General features: G+C 43.9%; 1 protein-coding gene across 3 annotated transcripts in view; it reads left to right on the top strand.

Moving 5' to 3' along the window:
- Positions 1–12,379: 12,379 nt before the first annotated feature.
- Positions 12,380–23,991, top strand: part of EPHA4 (EPH receptor A4) — a 154,774-nt gene continuing 143,162 nt past the window's right edge. The window contains exons 1-4 of one of the 3 annotated variants that reach the window (XM_058665066.1): positions 12,380–12,547; positions 15,630–15,697; positions 20,018–20,681; positions 22,908–23,028. In XM_058665066.1, coding sequence (XP_058521049.1) covers positions 12,457–12,547; positions 15,630–15,697; positions 20,018–20,681; positions 22,908–22,987 — 903 coding nt within the window. In that variant the 5' untranslated portion in view covers positions 12,380–12,456 and the 3' untranslated portion in view covers positions 22,988–23,028. Of the gene's footprint in view, positions 12,548–15,629; positions 15,698–20,017; positions 20,682–22,907; positions 23,029–23,991 lie in introns of those variants that run through there. The other 2 variants (XM_058665065.1, XM_004576783.3) reach the window with 2 other exon arrangements.

Genomic DNA, 23,991 nt, shown 5'->3' with positions numbered 1-23,991 from the left:
TACATCTGTCTCAGAGTTTAACACTAATAACAATATTCACAAAAAGGAACCCCTGTACCACTGATGACATGGCAAATTGGTACATTCATTATGGAGAACTGTATGGGGATTCATCAGAAAGAAAACGATTTAGGATTCAGAAAACGATTAAATGATTTAGGTATTCTAGTTCTTTGTATTTACCCAAATTATTGAAATTTATGTGTCAAGCAGATGCCTGCCATCCCACACTCATTTTAGCACTCTTCACTGCAGTTGAGTTATGGAATCAACCTAAGTGTCCATCCATAGGATGAAATTGCAGAACATCATTATACCCTACAAATATTACAATGAGAAGGTGAAAGAAGCCAGAGGAAGATGAAGACTGTGATCTCACTCACATGTGAAACTTAGAGCAACGGAACTCAAAGAAGCGAAATGTAGATTGCTGACCATCCGGAACACAGGACCAGTAGAATGGGCAGATGGTGGTAAAAGGGTCCACACTCTCTGTAAGACAAGAGAAATGCATTTGGACCTTTAGATTAATTGCACAGCATGACAAATATGGTTAATAACAGGGTATTGTAAACTTCAAGATTGCTAAGAGAGTAAATTTCAACAGTCCCCACCACAAAATATGGTATTTGAAGTAATAGATGTGTAAATTAGTTTATTTATTCCACATTGTATTCATAAGCCATAACATCATTCTGTACCTCATAAGTGACTACAATTACAGATGATCAATTTATGATAGAAAAATTTCAGGAGTAATGACCAGTGGAAACAGTAGTGTTTGATGGAAAAGCACTTACTATCTTTCTGTAATAATAAGCCATAGAATGTGAAAGAAGAAAACTCCAGTGTGTGAGGACAAGCTAGGCCCATGCAAGCTGAGCTTCATTGGATCCTACTGCTCAGTGAAGATTCTTGAATGCCTCTTATGCATTAGCCTCTCATAACTCAAGTTTGGGTCTCAATAAACAGATCATGTATTATGAGCAATCAGAGTTAATTCTATGATGTTCAAAACCCCCAACATTAAATGTGTCTGTGATTTCTTTTTTTTAATTTTTAATTTTTTATTGATTACACTGCATTATGTGACACTGTCTCATAGGCTCTGGGATTCCCCCAACCCCTCTCCATGGTGGATTCCTCCACCTTGTTGCAGTATTACAGTTCAAATTCAGTCAAGATTCTTTCATTGCAAGCATAGAGTCCAGCATCTTATTGTTCAGATAAATTCAACGGTTTCTTGGGGAGACCATCTCTGATCTGAAAGCAGCAAGGCAGAATATCATCCTGCATTAAAAGCCACAACATAACATCAACATCAATTTACAACATTATGGAATTGATTGACATGGTATTGAGTAATCAATATGTTAGAAAATGCAAGTTCTTAACCACATCCTGTGACTACTTCATTGACATTTCAATTTTAATTTATGCACAGAACCGGCTGCTATACACCTTAAAATGGCTATAGGTTACTATTCAGTTGTCTCGTGACTATTTTCATTTTAGCATTCAGCAGTTTATAGTGTTGAAGCTTAATTTTGCTGAACTTGGCAGATTTTGGGATAGTCTAAACTGGCTTACAACTCTAACAAAGCATATGTCAACAGTTGCAGTGCAGAACAGTTTTAGGAGGGGTGTGCAGAGAAATCTTCAATACCTTAGTGAGGAGTAACTAATCTTTGTGCCCTACCTAGCAAGGCATGTGTGAGTCCACACTGACAGTTTCCTGTCTGGTTCCAAGCTTTCCTTGTTGTTCTCTATCTATTCCAATTTGTGTGTGTGTGCGTGTGTGTGTGTGTGTGTTTTGGGGTGGATGGCTCCAGAGCGACTCTGATGGTCATTGCAAGATGGGGTGGGGATCCAAAGTTGGAGCTAAGTGAGGACCAGAGAAAGCTCCTCTCCCTAGTCCTGATGGAAGCTTACTGTTCCAATGACCTTGGATCCTGCAAGGAAGGGTTTGGGCTTCTTCCATCCCATGTAGATCCAAACGGGGGTGGATGACTTCAGAGTTCTTGGCCTCTGAAGGCATGCTGGTTCCCCGTGGTCTCCTTGGCAGTTGAGATGTACTCCTTGTTGCCCATACTGATAGTCCTTGGTGAGGATCCAGGAGTCCCTAGGGTTGAGATACAAGCCTCCTCCTGTCCACCTGCTCCACCCTGGGGTCTGCCCCCCTACTTTGTACATGTGACCTCCTGTTAAGAGGTTGTCAGGATTGCTCCTGATTCTACCTGTATATCTTTGTAGTTTTACTATTGACTAATGCTGATTCGAGTCTGTTGTCCATAAGTTACCTGTTATGTTCCTGATAGGTTGTACTTCACATCTTCCTCACACATTCTAAGGAGATGGAAGATTTCTCTGTTCTCCCTCCCCATTTCCGAGTAGCATAGGGTTTTAAAAGTATGTTAGGTTTTACAATTCTTTGATGTAGATCATAAAGCAGTCTGACTCTCATCGATTGTTGGTTCATTGGTTACTTCACAATATCTTATTGCATGATATACAGGCTGTTTGGGGTTGAAATAATATTACTGTTTTTCGGATTGACATCATTTCATAACAGCCACATCATCATCAACAACAACATCAACAACAAATTATAGCACCCTGATACAATAACGTGCCACTGAGTAACCAACACATGCATGTAAATGTGTCTGTGATTTCACTATGCTATAACATGGAGAAGTAAATTTGTAAACACTGTTGAATTCAGACAATCTTGTTTTAAAGATTTGCCAATTCGAAATAATCATCTCTGAGTACTGGAAAAAGTGAGAGAAGTATAAAGATTGTAAAATACTGGTTTCCCCAAACTTCTTTGTAATTATCAATTTGAAACTTTTAAACCATCACATTTTTTAAACACAGTTGCCAACAATCAAAACTACTTGCGTTTGGGGTTTTATTCCTTTCTTCTGTTATTGACAAATAACCAACTAGAAGAAGCAGCAAATATGTGTGACTTCTGGGATCATCTTCAAGCACTTGAAATCAAGAGTAGACTTCAGGGACATTGAAAACCTAATGAGATCCTCTGTTTACAGAAGTGTGCCCATTTGTCCAATATGGCACAGCACAAGGCCATTCATTTGGTGTGGCAACAAGCTAGTGGTTGTCTGAACCTTTGTATGAATTTCCCAAATGGCTATAATGAGTAGGCCCCTGGAGAATCACTGCAAAGCCTATGTGATCACAGAAAACAAGCAGTTTTGAAAGTTTGGGGAAAATTTAAGCTGTTGGCTAACTCTGTTTTCTTTCATGGGCTGGTTATACCTTGGTAATTCACAAGTACATATAAACAGAAGTGGTCCTCCATACACAGTGTGACTTTATAAAATTCATGTTTTATGGTTATTTCCCAGATTAAAGACAATGAACAATAAAGACAATGTCCAATAAGAAACAATTAGAGGGTGATTCAATAACACAGGTTTAAAGAAAAATATTACACAGATGCTAATTTTGAAGTCTATTTTTCTTTAGCAACCAGCCAGCTTTACCCCCTGCTTCAGATTAGATGCCTTTGTTCTGAGCTAGAAAACAAGAAGTATTACATAGAAAGCATATTCTTTGGAAATCATGAACCTCTGTGACTTACAAACAGTGTTTCAGAGTTTGTGCGTGTGTGTACACACATGTGTGATATTTGTGTAGATAATCTCTAGGTACACTTCTCATTGAAATACACTAAACCAACTCAGACGAATAGTAAGGACCAATATTATTCTTGGTATTATCTTCCTAAATCGACAATTCACCGGAGGCTTATTTCTATCCATAACCAAGAGTAATTTACTGGGGGAGGCAAGAGTTTTAAAATATTAATTCTGAGTGCTGCTTCATTTGTTCACACCAATTTCATCATTTTCAAAATTAATCAACTGTCAAAAAGTTGAACTCTAAGTAATATTAGCTTTAAATTATGCATGTCTGTTTTATCAGCACATGAAGTGACAAACATACTACAGAATTATAAATAGGTAAATTATCTTTGAAGCAAAATCTATGGAGACAGAGAAATCAATAATTTGATTTTAATTTTAAAAATTAAAGATTAACTTTGTAGCTCCTCCATCTTGCGTATATGTCTGATTTCCTCTAATTCTTTACATTTCTTACTTTCCCCCCTCTTTTCATACCAAGTATCAAAGGATACTATTTTTGAAGATAAACTGTGTTCATAAAAAAGGAGTTGCAAAATTATTTTCTTGTAATTATCAGCTTTCGACTGAGTCAGTGTGAGGCTCTGGCATATCAAACGTTTGCTCAACATTCCCCATGGATTCGCCAAGCATCTGTGTTAACATCCTTAGTAAGCTTCAAGGTTATAAAGTTATTTGCTCAGGTTTATTGGTTACACTCTTGCTCCTAAACAATTGCTGCTTACCTTTTGCCTGTTTAATGAGAAACCCAATTGTCAATGTGGAAGGATAGTGCTCCCAGACACATAGCAAAGCTGTGTTGTACAGAAAGACAAGCCGCAATATTCAAATAGATGTCATTCAGAGTTCTGATTTTTATACCTCCTCTAATAAAACAAAAATAGGAATTAAACACAATAAAGCAAAACTTGAGCATTGTTCATGTAGAAAAACAAGCTGCAATACATTAGTGTATTGTAATGTATTAAGTGTTTTTGGTGATATGCACCTTAATTAAAACAGAAGTAGTTATATTCCACCTCCAAGGACAATTTGGAAGTTGTTCTACTAATTTTCAGAAAATACCAGAACACCTGGTCATTCTCAGTGTAAACTTGGAACATTCGATCTAAAGATCCTACAACTTTAGCTGTTAGGAATGCCAAGTCAAATTTAAGAGAATTTGACATTGTGCATGACCACAATGCAAATGTCATCAAATAAAAGCAAAATAATGAAAATAAGGCCCATGTCTTAATTCAAGCTTTATTTTTCCCCTAGAGGTTATCATCAAATTTGTGTTAACGATCCCTCTGATTTTCAGGAAAGTAATCCACTGTACAAATTGAAATGTGTTAGTAATGTGGCTTCATGTTATAGAATAAAGACTTCTTCCAGTATTAAGACATTAAAATCGCACAGGATGAGGTCCATACCAAGCCATAATAGAATGTTCCTCGGGTTTCTCTCCAGTTAGCAAAAGCAAATGCTCCCAAGTCATTTTCCAAGTAGGATGAGCCGTTAGTACTTACATGCCAGCTAAGCAGCAGTGAATCCAGGAAAGGGAAAGCTAGAAACATCTGACCACTCACTCTAGGCAGGAAACTAGGACTATTCTTGGGCACCAACCCCTGTTAACGTATTGCAAGCAAGGCTACTTTATGCTTTGCCTCCTCTAGCCTTGGAATGCTTGCTTTCCCAGGGTGATTCAACTATTGCTGCGGGGCTGCAGATGTGTGGGTTTGGTGTATGTGTTTGCATTTTTAGTTTGTTTGGGAAAGCAGTTTCTGGAGGAACTGTGCACCGAAACCCTCCCAGCGACCGTACTCCCACCCCCAGCTTTCCAGGAGCCTCTTGTGTTCTTCCACCCACCCCTCTTTCCATCTAAATGTAGTGCTTGGCCTCAGGAGGCCTTTGCACACAAAGCTTCCCTCCCAGCCTGTCACTTGACTGACAGCAAAAAGGTTACAGGGAGATGGACAGCTGTGTGTAGGTGGACACGGGGAAAAAAAAAAAGACAAGAGCTGAGGAGATTGAAATCAGAATACAGCAAGGGGGAAGTTCTACATCACAGACCTTGCCCGACTTAGAGCTAACGCACAGTGATTGTTCACCCTGTGAAGGAAGCATTTAAGTAGAGAGCCTAAAGGCTGTCCCATCCTATTTTTAATCTAAGTCTGAGTTTTAAAACAAGCACCTACGTTTACAGATCGACCTCTCTAACACATCAATACATGTTGTAAAATGGCACAAAAAGCATAATGCTACAGAAAGCTCCGAGTGGGAACACCCAAAGTATCCTAAAGCTTTTCATTGTCTGCAGCTCACTGTGATTTCTGCCTAGGAAGTGGTTTCTGCATTGCAAATTTAGTTCACCAGGGTGGCCTGCCTACCAGTAGGGACACAACTGGGCATTTATCAACGTATTTTTAACTGCAACAATCTGAGTGAAAACTATAAAGGTTTCAGATGAGAACATAACGAGACACGCAGAGGAAATGGGGGCAGGCTTTACTGAGCTGCAGTAAACTGACCATTTAATGGAACTGACTTGATTAATTTCCTGCCGATGCTCAATTACCGCTGATAGGTGTCTAATGTAATATAAATAGACAGGTTTGGTGTGCAGCAATGGGACCTTACTCTTAAAGTTAATGTATGTTGGAATCCCTCTCATAATCACCTGTGCATGTTTGGGTTCAAATCTGTTTTAATTCAGGGCTGCAGGTGACAAAACACACACTGAACCCCGAGCTACAGGTATATTATCCCACATGCTAATCCTGAATGTCAAAAAAAAAAAAGTGTTAAATCTTGGGAGGTGAATCCTATAATATTAACAATGTACAAATATTCTCCAAAGGAGAAAGATTTTTTTTCCCCCAAACTAGGACAAAGCCTTCAACCAAGCTGGAGATAGATGTTCACAGGTTTTCCTCTTACACAGTGCCTCAAATTTAAATCAAGCATGTCACGAGGGTACCATTTTTTGTATATTAATTCTGAAATTTTACTTCATCATTGCCCGATAAAATGAGAACTGAGATGCAGACACACTAAACTAAAAACAAAGACACAAACACACACACAGTCTACATATGGTTAGATTGATACACTTTAAATGTCAGTTTGAGTCAAATGCTAGGCTACTAAATGGATATTTTTTTAACCTCCCAACTTCAAATAACTCATTGTTGGCCTGAATTAAGTCAGTTTATCTATTCAGATATAGTCAGGGCCTAAAAGAAATTGATTGCACATTCTACTGAGCAAGACAGTCACTTAGCACAACAATCTCATGATTCCGGTGTCGATAGATGCCTGAATCAACATTGTTTTAAGCGAATTGTCTGTTGTTTTTAAACACCATATGTCCAAAAAGTTTAAAAAAATAGTGCTGGCGGTAGCAAAGTTATATTTGTGAATCTCTTTTTCATAGTTTTGGGGGAGGTTTATTTATGTTCGATTGCTTTGAATAGGGCTTCATTATTCTATGATGAAATGCAATGAGCACCCAGATGTATGGGAAAAAGCCCACACTCAGGTTCTTAAAGTTTACCTAAGTGTTCTTTCTTAGTCTTTTTAAATAAATGCGCAAAAGGTATAAGGTTTGGCAGGCAGCAGGCTTTTCTTATTGACCAACTGGCATAAATGATCAGGTGAAAGAAATGAAATATCAATACAATTTTGAAAGTAACATTTCCTTTGTGCATATACTTACAATGAAATTCTATTATTAAGCATTTAAATTATTTATATTACATATAAATGGATACATTATATTTCATTAAGTATTTCTTTAGAATATTCAGAAATCATTTTAAAATTACAAAATATCTGCTTGGGATATAAGTATTTTATTCCAAATAATTTAAACAAGGATGAGTAAGGGAAATACAGGCTTCCAAACTTGTACTCCCATTATGTAGTGAAGCATAAATGATGTTCATAGTCTTATTAGTTTCTTACTAACAAAATTTCATTGCAACTATATGCTGTGTTTCAGAATAAAAGGTGTGTGGGGAGATAGCTGTTATAGTACTTCCATAAATTGGATCTCAGAGCACATAATTATTTCTCTCTTAAAAGTGGCTAAAAAATATTGTGCCAGCTTTATGTTCTTCACACATACATTATCATTTGCTTTTTCATCATAAAATGGTTATAATTGCAAAAGGTCTTTTAAAAACCTTAAAGGTATGTAGTTGCTATCCATTCAAGTATTAATAGATAAAAATATTTAATAGCTGTGGCTTGCAGCTCTTTGCTAGCATTTTGAGTTTGGATGAGAAAACCCATTTCACAGGTACCATTGATGGTTCTAAGTAAAAGGCACTTTATACATCGTTCAGGGCATAGGTTTTATGCTTGAAAAGAAAAATAACTTTTCTGTTTTGTGTCTTATTGATGTCCAGAATAGTTGTATTGTCCAGTAAGACTCCCCTGTGCCCCACGAGTCAGAGGACGCTGGAGTTTGTGCAGGAGAGAGCTCTTCTCCTACACTATTTGTCTTTACTTTGCGCTCAGATCTCAGAACACAACTTTCTGAGGCTTTCTTCTTGGCCTCCACACCGCATGCTACACATGTCACACATGAGAAGAAGGCTTTGCCATTTTGATCACATAATGTCAGGTGCTTAATAGATCCTTGAGAGAGATGTATTAGAATTCAGTGAAATTCAGAGACAGAGTAGGTTTCTGGAAAGTCTTGCCCACCTGAGAACTCCAAATGGTTGGCCTTGTCCATGTCAGTGACCCAAAGGCCTCTTGCCGTTTCATGCTTTCCCACCTCCCAATTCAGCAAGTCTCAAGCCATGTGGCCAGTATTCCCACTCAGGTGTAAATGGCTAATGGAAAACTTGCTTCCTATTTGCATAGGAAACAGCATCAAAGTGTTCACATCAAAGGATAAAATCTCTAATTGGGTTTCCTGGGGCTTCAGGAAGCCCACCAAATGTTACTTCACGTTGTTGTATTGTGACAACGCTGGAGATCTCATGCAGTGGAATTTTGACTGTCACTACCACCATCATCCGCTTGTGGGACATTTTTTCCCCTCATTTCCTCTTTCAATTATTTTCCAAATTGTTATACTGGAGTTTCACGTGCTACGATGATTATGGTTTCTAGATTCAAGTCCAGTTACATCATCTGGGAATATGGTTTGGACATAAATCGTTATAAATCAACAATGAAAGAATAGAAGAATGTGAAATTTATGTCTTCTCCCAACTCTGTGCTCTCCTGGAGGACAAAACATAAATTACAGCACTTGGTTTTCTTTGTAGAAAAGAAGGGCCAAGCTGAATAGATGATTTCCTCAGTCCACCATTAGAAGTTATTAGTGAAATGTTAATAACAGCTGTCATATATATACGCCAGGCACCATACACACTACAAGACTCAGTGTTTAAAAGAATCCTATAATGTATCTACCCATGACATACTGAGGACAAAATTACTGCTGAGAGATGTTAAATAAGCTGTTCAAGAACACAGTTTGTTCAAAGCCAGCTGGCTATTTTCTAGTACGGAGGTCTGAATTTAAAACTTCGCTCGTTGAAATGACAGGGATTCATTAAAGCCCAGTAGGCATGCTCCATCTATCGATGTGAGACGGACATCCGTGGACGCCTGGCTAAACTAGCTAGCATACTGCCATCCCATTAGAAGCAGCAGAATGGATTCATCCTCTAACTTTCTCTCCCGTCCTCCACACATTCTTTTCATCCGTGCTTCCTGGTCCACAGGCCAGAGGCCTTTAACTCATTACTTAGGTGAAACTGGTCCTCCACTTAGAAGCAGAAACCCTGGGATGCTTGATGCTATTTAAAAATGTCTTTCACAGATGAGAAATACCTTTGAAATCCAACCTTAATTCAAGCGAGCGTACTAAGTGTACTGAGGCTTTGTAGCACGAATCTTTGTCACAGTACAAAAGGGAAAAGTCTATCAAAGTTTTCAAGTCACTTAATTATTACTTTCATTAGGCTGATAAGTGAACATATTTTGACATGACTCCTAGTAGATTCAAAGTACCTCTGAAATATTTCAGTAACGGGACACTTGTTTAACTCAGCACGGTCAAGTTACTTTTATTTTAAAAGTGAATGATTTTAGGTGTTTTTGCAATGTACCATCTTCCATGATATATCTTTGACTCCATTGGTTTATAAACACTGACATAGCTGCAAACTCCAGGACGAGTTCCCAAAACCGTGAATCTGTGGTGCGAGGGATAGTGTTCTGCATTTATGGTACACAAGAGCCACTCTCACTTCCCCAATTTTTCCCTATCTGTTGTTAAAATGCATTAGTGCACTTGAAGGAAAGAGAGATAAACACAGCATTTTTCCTTCCCGGCTTATGCTCTAGGTGCTGGCCAGAACAAAGCCAGGAGCCCTAAACTCAACTGAGGTGTTGTGAGCCGTAGTCAAAGACACACGCAGTTCAGCCATCATTCGCTGCTTCTCCCAAGGCACAAGGGCAGGAGCTGGAGGCAGAGGTGGAGCCAGCACTGCCACCCAGGCACCCCAGCAGGGGACCGAGGGTGGCATCACAGGCCTGGCTTCCATTTTTGCCAGATTGTGAGAATGAACAGTGTCTGTTAAAACGCATTTCCTTTGCATCGCAAAGCACAGAGTTTTCAGGAGCTCTTTTCTGATCTGCAGCCCAGAAGTGTTTTTACAGAGGAAGTTACAGTGCAGTTTTCTTCAGTTCGCACTTCCTGCATGGTCATGCGCCTCTTTATTGGGCTTTTCTGAGGCGTGGGGTGAAAAATAGGAAGGAAAAAAGGGGAATTCAGCGCGTGTTTCCTAGCAAACGACGCCTTGCTTTCCAGGCAGCTGCGCCGGGAAAGACTTGGCCTAATATTCAGTGTGCCTGGGGGGGAAGGGGAATGATAGGTTTTTGAAATTCTACCGTTTTTAACTGTCCAAGCAGTGTGTTTGCATTTCACCTCCGGATAACGGAGCCCTCCATGGAAGCAACAGGCACCTATTGTTATATATATATTATATTATATTATATTATATTATATTATATTATATTATATTATATTATATTTTAATGCGAATTGCTCTTTTCTCATGGATTTGTCAAGGACAGGGACCAACATCCATTGCCTTTTTGTATCAGACCCAGAAGGACACATGCAAGGATCTAGACATGTGTCCCTTAAAAGGAGGGTTGGGTTATTTTGAATAATGTATACACAGTCACCACACACCTGCGTGCATCCTGTGTGCACAGTTGTCGCCTTTTCTCGGGGCAAATCGTCAGCCGCAGCAGCCCAGGTCCACTTGCCGGACGGCGGCAGGAGGCTGCACACACAAGTCCGTCCTAGGCGCGCTCGCCTCTGGTAAAGCACAAGTTGCCCACGTCCCAGCTGGGCTCTGAGTTAGAAGCCGGCGCAGCCCACCATCTGCTGCGGAGGCACGGATCTGACCCCGCGCGCGGCCGGCGACTCGCGGTGTGTTCCGTCCACGCCGCCCGCCACCCCTCCCGCGCCATCTAGGATTCCATTTTCGAGAAACCCAAGCTCCGCCTGCCACCCCCCCACACACACCCTTCTCTGGTCGACTTCTGCAGCTTTTCCTCCAAACGCTTTCCGATTGCATCTTCCGCAGTCTAGCTGGCTGGAGGCTCCACGCAATTCCTGGGGCCCTCCCGCCGCCCACCCGGGACAGCGGCCAGGGCGTCCAGGCCAGCCGGCGGAGGACAGGTGCCGCCTCCCGCCCGGGGCGTCGGTGGCGGGTCTTTGTCCGCTCGCCCTTCCTCCGGGGCCTGCGCACTCCCGCGTACGGCCGGCAGGTGGCGCGCTCGGCTCACGGAGAGCCGCCGAGGGGGCAGAGGAGCGACGAGGCCACCCCCGGAGAGGTCGCCCTGCCGCCCGCCGGGGACCCTGGCCGGCGAGGGAAGCCCGGCCCTTCCCAGGAGGGAGCCGGCCGGGGAGGAACGAGGGGCAGGGCTCGTCGCAGGGGCTCCCTCGGGACGTCGGAGGTCAGTCCCCGGCCGCGCGCCTGAGAGGGGCGCTGACCACACGGTCGGGGGACCCGGGAGGCGTGCGGCTTCCCTGTCAGCGGGTCGTCCCCCTGTCAGCGGGCGGAGCTCTTCCTCTCCTCAGAAACCCTACAAGAGCCGGGCTCGGGGTCGCCCTCGACCCCGCGGACACCCAAAGGCTGGTCCGGTGCCCGAGAGCCTCGCGGCGGCCCCGGGGGACAGTCGTGGGCTCCGTGTCCGGAGGCCTGCTGCAGGCTGGACGGCAAGGACCGGCCGGGCAGCTGGGGCCCAGCGGGGCGTCGGCGACGAGGCGCCCCGCCATCCGCACGCGGGCCGGGGTTCGAGAAGACGGCGGTGACCGCAGGCGGTCGCTTCACCGCCACAGCCCTGCCGCCCCCCGAGGAGACAGACGGCGCCCGTTTTCTCGGGAACCCTCAGTCCACAGAGAGCCTCTCGGGCTTCTCCGCGCCGTCCCGGGGCCAGGTTCCCGAGGTGGCGTCGGGGGACCCCCGCCAGGTCCGCCCTCAGCCGGTGGGGACCGGGCCCGGCTCGCCCCCTCGAGCCCCCCGAGACTGAGCGCCCCGCCGAGCCCAGGGGGCGGGGCCGGGGCGGGCTCTGGGCCGGGGGCGGGGCCTCGGGCGCCCCGTCTGCGCCGCCATTGGTCGCGGGCCTTAGACTGGCGGGCGAGCGTCACGGGCGGGACCCACCCCCTTGGCAATGTCTTCAGCCCGCTGCTCTTCCAACTTAAGCATTTATTCCACTGGGATAGGAGCGGCAGGAGCAGCGTTGGCACCGGCGAACCATGGCAGGGATTTTCTATTTCGTCCTCTATTCGTTTCTTTTTGGGGTTTGCGACGCTGTCACCGGTTCTAGGGTGTACCCCGCGAATGAAGGTACGAGCCGGGCAGCCTGGCTGTGGCTGGGGAGGAGTGTGGGGGGTGCGGGAGAGAGGACAGAGGGGACAATCCGCTCAGGTGCGCGGTCCACGAGCGCGGGGCTGGCTGCTCTGTGTGGGGGGGAGTCAGGCGTAAACGGAGCGTCCCGACTGCAAAAGGGAGCGTAGCCAGGGGATCCACAAAAGGGAAGGGGGACGGGCCGGTCAGCTGGCCCCGAGGCAGTGACCCGTGCCAGCGGCCCGGCTCTGCAAGTTTACGGCGTAGGGCAAAGTTAATCAGCATCCGTTTGGTGAGGCCGGCTCCAGGCGCCCCGAAGGATGCCCAGGAGCCAACGCCAGCACTTTGGGGGGCGAGGGGTGGGGGGGCGTTATGGACCAAGTCCTCCCAAGCACCAGCACTGTGCGAGGGCGACCGCAATCCAGGCGCGCAGTGCGGGCTTGGTGCTCCAGAGTTCTTGCGAACGCTTGCAAGCAAGGTTTGCTTTCTGCAAAGTTTCCGAGCCCTGCGCTTCCCGGGATCCGGCTGCGGGGCCCTCCGCAACGCAGCGGTGGCGGCCGCCGCTCGCCGAGTGCGGGTGACCTGATTTCAGGCACCCGGCCTCAGACACCCTTCTCCTTGCCCGCCCCGCGCTCTGGGGGTGCCATCGCTGGCTTGGGAAGCCCCGAGAGCCTTCTGTCACCCGACCCCCGCCTATTTGGGAAAACCGCAGCAAGTTGGGCGGTAGTCGAGTTTTCGCTTTTGGCCCCAGAATCGTACACAAGGCTAGTTGAGAGGAAACACGCGCGAACGACCGTCGGGACGCGTCGCTGTGTCCGATTTTTCTGCGCGTGTATTGGGACGGAGTTGGGGGTGCTGTGTGGAGGTGGGTCTGTGTCCCGAGGTGGGGGTGGGGCGGGGAGGCCGACGTCGTTTAGTGTCGTGGAGCCCAGAAAGAGGCGAGCTGTGGGCGTGCGCGTGTGTGTTGTGTGCGCGCACAGATGCATGCATGTGGGTGCGCGGGGGGGCTTCGTGGACGCGGATGATTGTGTACCGGTGCCCGAGTGTCCCGTGTGCGCGTGTCCCCGCGTGCTCCCATATCCTGCGTCTGTCTGGTGTACTCTTTCCCACTCAACCCCCTGCCCTCCATCCGTCCGCCCACGCCACCTATCCATTCGTCTCTCCATCTCTTCGTCCGCCCGGGCATCCGTCCATCCTTCCCAGCGCAATCTATCATTTTCCCTGTTCCGAAGGAGGGAGCCAAAAACCAACTTAGCCTTGGCTGGTCTGCGGGTATCTTGAGCTCTCTTTCGGACCCAGGGTCAGAGATGCACACACCTGCCCGCCGACGCCGCCTGGGAGCAGAGGCGCGCTCTCCCGCCGTTGCCCCTCCCCGCCCCCTCTTTCTGACGCGGTCCCTGGTGCCCTCTCGGCCGCCGTGGCCTCTGGGTCCCTAGGGCTCCCCCCCATGCAGTCCTGTAGTCTAATTCTCCCGGGGACTTCGCACACTTGTTAGGACATTCCTTAAGATTGTTCTCCCCAGACAACCAAACTATTCCCTTTCTACCTTTTATCTTTTAAATTTTCTCTTCTGATATCGAAACTTTAGAGTCCTAAACACACACATAGGCTCCTGTTGAAAGAAAGAGGTGGGAGGCGGGTGGGGGTGGGGGGGAGGGCAGAGACCCCTCCTCTCCTTAAAAATTAATTCATTTTGTTGCTCTTTATTCCCATCACGTTTCCTTTTCTCCCCTTTCCCCTCCCTTTCTGTTCCCTCCCCTTTTTTGGTAAATTGGGTCTTATTGTTCCCTTTGTGTCCCTAATCCACCTTACATAAATCCAAATGGATGTAGCGCGGCTTTTCTCCTGGGACCGAGAAAAGGGAATGAGTAGGGGGGCGCAACTCCCGGCGGGAGAGAGCCAGGGAAGGCTCTCTATTTTAAAACAATTACCAAACCCCGGGAATTCAGTCTTCTCAGGAAAAACAGGGGTAGGGGACAGGGTGGGGTGCAGGTGGGATGTGGGGAGATGGATTTTAACGTCAGTGACTTCGAGTGCAAACAGAGGGGAGGTGGGCAGAATTCAGGGGCCTGGAGATGAGACGGAAAGTTGGCGTGTACCTAGGCATAGCGAGGCGTTCCATTCGCACGCTTCCTCCAGCCTCGGGAGCCAGCCTCGCTGATGAAATTAGGAATCCGGTGGCTCCTGTGAGCTAGGCCTTGGGGCAGCGCGGGCCTGCAGGTCATGACGGGGGAGAGGACTGGAGTTGGTCGCGTCCTTTGTAGTGTCCTTGGTACCCAGCCCAGTTCCAGCGCCAGCGGACTCAGCAGCTCCATAGGCGCCCCTCCCCGTCCCTTCCTTGTGTAGTACAAGCATGCTAGGTCCATTAGGCAGCACTCCATACCTAAAATTCAAAGGAGAGATTTCTTCCGGGGAGGGGGAGGAGAGATTGTCCTCAAAGAGACCTGGCAAAGGGAGACACTTAAGAGCATTTGCATTCCAAGTCACCCTGTCTGGCATTCCCCTTTGCTGAAACTTTGATATTGAAAGAGACCAGGGCAGCCTACTACATCCGGGGCCTGTTACTTGCAGGAGAAAGAAGAGAAAGTGTTAGGGGAGAGTCTTCTGGTGACCCTTTGGGTACACCCTGATAGAATTCCCTTGTGGCGCTGTCATCATGATGAGGAGTTATATGGTCATTTGAAACTTGCAAAAACAAATCATTCTAGTAGATACCAGAAAGAGATGAATGTAAATTTCGCTCTGGAGTGTAACTTCCCAGCATAGCTACATTTATTATTATTATTTTTTTTGAGTTGTACTTGAGGTTGTCTATTCATCCTTTTTAGAAAATGAATCAACTCAGTCCTGGGCTGGAATTTTAAATGCTAAGCAAGTTAAATAAATAAGAACCTGCAGATTTAAAGAGGGGAGAAGATCAAGTGAGTAATGATTATTTACATAAGGGAGACTAAGTTTAGGTTTTGATCAGAGCTGGATGTGAGCCCCCTCGGCACATATGGAAGCATTCAGGCAAATGGTTTTTGTATTATTGGCTTTTTGCAATTGGAAATTAATCTATTTTTCTTTGGCGTTTTTGCAGTTACCTTATTGGATTCGAGATCGGTGCAGGGAGAACTTGGGTGGATAGCGAGCCCTCTGGAAGGAGGGGTAAGTTGTGAGTTGCCTTCTGATCCTCAGGGTAAAGAAAGGACTGATTAGCAACTTTCTGAGAGTCCTAATGGCTTGATTCTTGTTGATTGTGCTGAGGGGGTCATATTTCTGCCGTGGCCTATGAAGTGAATTACGCTTTGTTGGAGAAATCTTATACTCCCTTTGGATCACTCTGTCATGGAAGAACTGGAAGCCAAAAAGGCAGAAAGAGGTTTCGAAATTAGGAGATTGGTGGAGACATAGACTTAGATGGCTATTAAAACTGGAACACCAACAAGAAATACGATCTGGGGACCAAGTTGAATTGGGCCTACTCCTGGGAAGACCGTGAAGTCCTGATGGGGTTAATTTCAGAGCAATTGTTCCACTTCCAGATGAGGAAAATGAAGAAATAAAGATACCTGACAGGATACATTTCTAATTGTACCAGAGGATGCAGCCAGGAGGCTCCTTAGCTCGCGACTGCAGCCTTAAATCAGCTACTGTTCTGTTCTATTCTGCAGGCTGAGAGAAAATCATGGGAACTTTATTTCACGGCCCTGTACTCACATGTATAGGAGAACCCCACCTTTATGTATTGCTGGTGTTAAATGTGCAACGTTTAAATACGTGAAATTTTGAATACTTAGTGTTTGGGGAGGCTGGATTATAAACTGTGAAAACACATCCTTGTTCGCTTGTGGTTTCATAGCATTTGTCCTCACCCGTCTCCATGAAAAGATTCAGAGAATATTAATAGGTCAATGGCTGCAATATCCCCACCTGGCCGTGGCAGGTTGTAATGAATCAGCTTTGGAAAAAAAGCAGTACAACATGTAACTCTGAATTCTGCCAAGTTGAAATACCTCTCACATCCTTTAAAAATTAAGCAAATCAGCCAACATTCATATGCTTGACAGTTTGAGACTAAATGAATTGATTAAAAACAATGGGGGTTGAAAGATGAGGATTCTTTATGGGACAGAAAATTGTAAATTCCAGAACGCTGCATGGTGCTTCACAACCGTCCATTGACTAAATCACAAAGGATTAAGAACAATAAAGATTCATAAGAACCGGTTAAGAAGATGTGCTTCAGAAGTAAGAGTAGGTGAGAAAATAGTGCAGAAAATGTAGACTTTTATCTCTAATCCATCTGAAATGAGGCAGAGGTAGTCTTGCCTTCCAGTTTTTCTGCCTGAACTTGACTGTCCTTGGTTGTGGTCTCTACTGAAAAATTCTAGTCCTCCCTCACAACCATTTTGGAAGGGGATGGGTGAGTGATTGGCAGGTCTTTGGCGGTGTAGACAGGTTGTATTCACCGTTGATTGCAGGCAATTGCCCTCATCCTTTGACTGTGAAGAAAGGTACAGCTTTATCTCCAGGAGAGTTGGACTCCTTGTTGATCCCAAAGCCTGGAAGGGTCGCTGGTGTAAGCCATGCTTTCCCAGACAACACCAGACATGTTGCTCCCTAGGTTAAAACTTAAGGGATGGAAAGGATTAGTACTCGTGTTCATAAATATAATGCACCTTGTTTTGCTTACTGTGTGCTCAGAAGCGCGAAGACAGAATACATCTAGCATGATTTTCAACCTGCCTGTTTCACTAATGTACAAATGACCTTTATAAAAAGCACGGGGTGCGACATTTGAAAGTACAGTCTTGCGGTCTAATTTCTGGAAAGCTTCAGTTGCAATTTCATATGCTGAAACATCAAACACTCCCCATCCCCCAGCTGCTCAAATGCCGAAAGAGCACCTGGACACTCTCTCCAGACACGAAACTTTTGATTGTTTGAAGTCTGTTTTGAAAATACTATGCATACCTTGTTTTCTGAAACCCAGCATGTTTTATGGGCTGAAGGTAGGCTCTTTCATTTTCTCTCTCCCGAAATGTTACACTCATACCACTTTAGGCAAGGCTAGAAATGAAATCATGTTTTTTTGTTAAACAAAATTCGCCTTTCAAAAACGTATAACTGCCACTGAGAAATTGTAAAGCAAATTACAAAGTTTAATCTCTAGATTTTGGCATCAAAAATAAATTCAGCCTCAGAATGAAGAGATGAGATGAGTTTATACCAGCTTCATGGGGTTTGTCGTTAAAAAGTTCTTTCTAGCAGTGAATGAAAGCATGCTGAACCTTTTATTGCTCCAAATGCCCACTTGTAGTTAGATATTTAATATTTTTCCTTTGCTGGAGGTGGAAGCCAGAAGTTTTATCTGATAACATTATTTCCTTCTTGTTACAATTATTACCTTTAAGGAGAAAACATGGGACAGGTGTGTGGGACTGCAGCTTTAACTCCTTCTTAGGACACCTGGCCCAGGCTCCCTCTGCCCATGCGCAAGGATGGTTCAGCCTGGGTCCCTGCCGCCCTCCTAGGGCACACGTGCTAGTTTCCGGTTCTTGGTTCTGGCCTGGTCCAGTTGTGACAGCTGTGGGTATCTGAGGAGCGAAGCAGCGGTAGGGTAGGAAGAACTCCGTCGCTGCCTTTCAGATAAAATGAAAAGGAAAATACACATAAATAAAAAGAAAATGAAGTTTGATTTCACAATACCTCTAAGCCAGCTTGAGTCAGAGACTGGTTTTGATCCATAAGAAGAACTAAGTACAGCGTGAACATAGTGCCAAGTGCTAGCTCCTTACAACAAGGTGGTAGCAAAAACATGAACTTCTTGGCCATGTTTATTTAAAGGAGTCTGTTGAGTTACTGCTGGCGATTATGAATCTATGGGAGGATTTGAGATTACTCTGGGGAATTGATCAATGTGGTGAAAAAATGAAAGTCAAGTTTTAAGTCTATAAAGACCTGGACTGTCCTGTGTGAGTGCTGTGGAGATGTCCCTGCCTTCTCTTTTACACCAACAAATTTTTTGCTTTTTCAAATTCTCTTTGTTCTGAAAGATGAAGCATGTTGAGTTGTTGTTTTTTTATCTATTTTTTTGCATTCACATGAATTTTTGCAAATAAGTACATTGCTGATGATTTATTGCTTACTGGATAAAGAGAAATTTTTATCACCATAGGGCACTTATCTTTCCAAGTTCCAACTTTAGTAATGGAAGCGGATGACAGGGATACACACTTTTATGCATTTTGGTCCTTCAGAGTTATGTTCTGTCCATTCATAGTTTTCCAAGGCACAAATGGGAAATCTGCTCAAAGATACATTATAAACCTACTTACTTCATTGGATGAATAGAGCTACTAGTGGAATTATTGTACAATACAATTTTTTAAACTCTCCTTTTTATTCTAATTGTACACACGTATTAAGACGTTTTGGCTGATTTATAGCAGATCTATACCAATGCATTACTGTATATGTTAATGAAGAAATAGAGGCTGCCTCCTGGCTCAGCAGGAACTGCCAAACTATCTTGCTGCTTTCAGGATTGGGATGAAAAACAATGTGGGGAGTAAACCTGCTGTTTTAGTCACAATGAATTCTACTTAATTCAGATTGTCCAGCCATTAGGATCTCTGCATTAGAAAGTACATGGCAATGAAAAACACTTTCTCTTTCAGTCTGCTTGAGGTTTCAATCATAAATAGCACTTACTATTTTATTTTTAGCATTCAACAAACAGCTAGAAGCAAAACATATGCTCGTTGTTCTTGGTGTCCATTTTTAAAAAGAAGAGCAGATACAAAGTTTGTATTGAATACATGCTCTTGATTTTCTATTATAAATGACAGCTTATCTGAGAAATCCAACCCTGAAGTTCATTTTGTATCCTTTAAGATTACCAAAACAAACCAAAATAGGAGGATTTTCTTTCCTCCTTTAAAGAGTAGTAAAGATGCCAAAAAGAAAAAAAAAATCAGTTGAGATTTTTTTAGGTATTAGCAAAGTCCTGAGAGGAGCCCTGCTCACTAATTAACTGATCGTAGTCTTCCTTTGGCAAGCTCTGTTCTTCCTGCCCTTAAGTTTCAGGTCTCTGCTCAGTGGTTGCAACAATACACATACGAGTTTTTCACTTATGAGCAAATTTGAGCTGTTGCCACTTCAAATGGTAGCTGTTACTATAGGTGAGGCTGAGGTTGTCAGACCGACCACCACAAAGAATGAGATGTAAACTCAAGGGGCAATAAATTCACCATTGCATCTGGATGTAGGACAGAAGAAATGGAACCTTAAGAAAAGCTTATTTCCCCTGTAAGATATTGTTTTTTCCCCTGTAAGATGCTTTATTAATGGAGATGCGTGCTCAGAAATTTTCTTCATTCTTGAAAGAAAAAATAATCACTATCCAATGGGAATAAAACAAGGTTGACAGATGACTGTATAATAATTCTTTGTAATTGATACATTTCCTTCGGATCTTTGCAGTGGGAGGAAGTGAGTATTATGGATGAAAAAAATACACCAATCCGAACCTACCAAGTGTGCAATGTGATGGAACCCAGCCAGAACAACTGGCTACGAACTGATTGGATCACCAGAGAAGGGGCTCAGAGGGTCTACATTGAGATCAAGTTCACCCTGAGGGACTGCAACAGTCTTCCAGGTGTCATGGGGACTTGCAAGGAGACCTTTAACCTGTACTACTATGAGTCAGACAACGACAAAGAGCGCTTCATCAGAGAGAGCCAGTTTGCCAAGATTGACACCATTGCTGCTGACGAGAGCTTCACTCAAGTGGACATCGGAGACAGAATCATGAAACTGAACACAGAGATCCGGGATGTAGGGCCGTTGAGCAAAAAGGGGTTTTATCTGGCTTTTCAGGATGTAGGGGCCTGCATAGCCCTGGTGTCCGTTCGCGTGTTCTACAAGAAGTGTCCTCTCACTGTTCGCAATCTGGCCCAGTTCCCGGACACCATCACAGGAGCCGACACCTCTTCCCTGGTGGAAGTTCGAGGTTCCTGCGTCAACAACTCAGAAGAGAAGGATGTGCCAAAAATGTACTGTGGGGCAGATGGTGAGTGGCTGGTCCCCATTGGCAACTGCCTGTGCAATGCTGGCCATGAAGAGCAAAGTGGAGAATGCCAAGGTAAGAGCGGCCATATTGCACTTTTCATTAGGGCTTCGTGCACATAATTAAATCAGAGATGAGACTCAATGGAGTAAAGCCAGTAATTAGCAGCCCCTGTGGGATGTGGTCGGACAGAGGGGTCTAATGAGTAAGTGTGATAGCTCCAGGTGGCAGGGCTAAGACGCTTCTAACACTGACAAAATAAATGATGCTGCTGTAATCAGCAGAAGGCGAAGTACATTTGCTAACAGGCACTTAGATCCCAACCCACTGGACGTGCCTCTGAAATGTACATGAACCAGCTGAAGAAATGGGCTGGATTGATGCTTCCTTAAAGAGGGCAGGCCTATTTTTAAGACAGTGTTTTTCTGACAAAGATGGTAAATTTCTCTCATCTTGGCTGTGCCTACATGACTGATTCAGACAGGGAATGTGATTGTGTTGTTCCGCTTCACTCTCACTGATGGAAATGAGGCTGCAGGAAGAAAGTCCATTTGTTTTCTGACCTTGTAGACAAATGGGGATTTTTCCCCAGCAAAGTGGAATGACATGTTTCAAGTGTATTCCATTGACTGAACACCCATTGATAGGGTCTCTAAGTGATATTAATCCTGATGGAAGACTTTTTTATTTCTCTTAGGAGGTGATAATAGCGCTACGAAGAGGCTTCTTATTTAGTGTGTAGATTAAATCCTATGAGGTGATCATAAATTGTGACTATTTTGTATATTGAGTTTTTGACAAATCGAGTTAGGAGGTTTTTGAAGAAATCCACCTAGTTTTGTCATGTTAATTGCTCTTGATGGTGTTACTAAGGCGACTTGCTTTCCCACCTGAAGTTCAGTCAGTGTATGCAATTCTTTCTTGCCCTGCTTCCCTTTCCGTTAGAATGATGGGGAATTTGCTGAGTCTTTTTGCATGTCAGTATGCGCTGGGAGTGTAAGATCTGTCATGTTCTGTGATTAACCCATGGGATTACACTTAAAAAAAAAAAAAAGTTATCCCTAGTTTTGTTTTGCTTGGTCCTTATCAGGTTTGCCTGTTGCCAACCCTGTCATGGTTTCTTCAGTGTAACCGGTCCCTTCTGGGGGACAGATCAGATCCGTCTTATCTCTGGGTGGTTACGGAGCTGTGGAAGGCATTGCCACATGGTTCATCTGATTTGGTGATTAAAGATTCTGCAATAACTGCCTGCCAGACAATTTGTCTGACGTTTCAACTCTCTTAATAAGAGGGCAGGATTAACTGTGGGGCATTCCACTTGATTGACTGGAAATCAACAGTTATAAAGAAAATTATATTTTTAGTAACTTGTGTCATAAAGTTATGCACTTCTCCTTTCATAGTTTGTACTTCAACAAAGTATTATTCCTGATTTGCTGTAGTTACTTCCAGGGACAACTAACAGTGAAAGACATTTAATTTCATTAGAAATGCAATAGACTAAAGACAGGTTTTCTGTTGATCAGAACTAAAAAAGGGGGAGCGGGGGAAGCATTGCAAATTGTAAAAAAAAAATTTAAATAAATCTTTCTTCCTTTTCTATTTGCCCTTGACTTTACAGTGAGGCTGAAATGATCTGAAAACCCTGATACATATTCTATAATTAATACTAGAAAACATGTGAATGTATTATCATTGGTACCTAAACTACAACAGCCATAGCAAAACAGTGAAATTAACATGACAATGGCACCCTATCAGGCTTCAGACTAAATTATTCTGCCTTTTTTATTGGTCTAATGCAGGGCCTTGCATACCTTTATGTTTCAGTTTCACATGCACATACACATTTCCTGATAAAATGTTCACTCCTTCAGCACCAGAACATCCCTATTTCTGATGTCACTGATTTTCAATTGCCACCGAGCCCAGTAACTTACATATTGCTACGTATGCCACCCCTGACGTTTTTATAGTGCAAATTAGAAGAGAAAGAAAAAACATGGAGGTTGAAGTGAATGTAAAGGCAACTGAACATTGAGTGGTTTGGTTTATGGAAATCACCTTGAGAATCCAGTGAATCACCGGGCTGCTCAATGTTACAGGTCCAGTCCAGTAACAAGGAAACCATTCCTAAGACAAAGCCAGTTTTGTAACTGAAGGGGAAAGCTGATTGAGCTATTTTTGAAAAATTTTTGGTGTTTTCACACAGATTGCTTAAGATATTTTTTTGTGCTGTTAGAATGACTACTTCTTAAAAGAAAAAAAAAGCAGCTTTATTTTTTTTCTTTTTGCCTACAGCCTTGTACCGCACATGTCTGTTTTCCTTGGTGTCAAATAAAACTCTGATGAAACTTAGGAAGGAAGAAAAGCTTGAATGACAAAACATTCTTAAATCTCAAATTTGGAGGAGATAGATTTTAAGGATTACTCAAGACTAAAAATCTTAGGAGTAATAAAAATAGATGACCTTAGCCATGACACCATTATTGATATCAGAGATGAATCCAGGTATGGCAGAAAGATGTGATCTTTTAGCTATATGCCCTTGAGAATATTCTATAAGTCATCCGAGCCTTGGTTTGTCCATCTAGAAAATGGGATGATAAATCCGTTACATGAGCTTAGCCACACGGATGTGTTTGAGGACTGCATCATTAGGCACTTTTGTCGTTGCGTGGCGAGTGTGAATGTGCTGAAGCGAAGACACCTATGGCATCCCTAGGTAGCAAAATCTTAAGGGACTGCTTGCTGGATGTGGTAGAAGTCATCTTACAGTTCATAAAACACTGACTCTGTGTGAATACTAGCATTTCCTTTATGCTGTCCTCTTCCCAAGGGCACACTTGTTGACTTTTAAGAGTTTAAATTCAGACAGTGAAAGAGATGTCCCCCTTTTGAGCCGCACCTCAGACTGAAGACTAAAGATAGGAAGCCTCCCTCTTCCTTCCCCAGCAAACAGTATTGTCTGTCTGCTCACACCTTTTTTTCTCCCTGAAGAAAGAAGACTTTCCTTTGAATGGGAGAGAAATGATTTGGGGGCGGGACATGAGAGAGGGTGTAAAGAGAGCTGAAGAAGGGATATAAAGGAGAACTGGCCTAGTCTTAGAATTCTGGCAGCACGTCTGTCCCCGATTGTCTTTTCAATGGGTCCACTGTGACAGGACAAATAGAAGAAAAGGTGAAAGGTCACCTACTTCCTCATCCATCTTCCTTGGGGTCAGAGAGGTCAGAGTGAAGATTGATTAAGATCTTAAATGTTTGACAAAGGATCCTTGGGCAGAAATGGCCAGGGCGGACGGGGCCTGGGGTGTGCTGTTGTTTCAATCTAACCCTGGTCATCCACCGGAGTCCTCATGGGACCTTGTGGACAGAACTACACTTC

The sequence above is a fragment of the Ochotona princeps genome, chromosome 5 (assembly GCF_030435755.1).
Source record: "Ochotona princeps isolate mOchPri1 chromosome 5, mOchPri1.hap1, whole genome shotgun sequence".
Classification (NCBI taxonomy): Eukaryota; Metazoa; Chordata; class Mammalia; order Lagomorpha; family Ochotonidae; genus Ochotona; species Ochotona princeps.
This window is presented reverse-complemented; position numbering and strand designations above follow the sequence as displayed.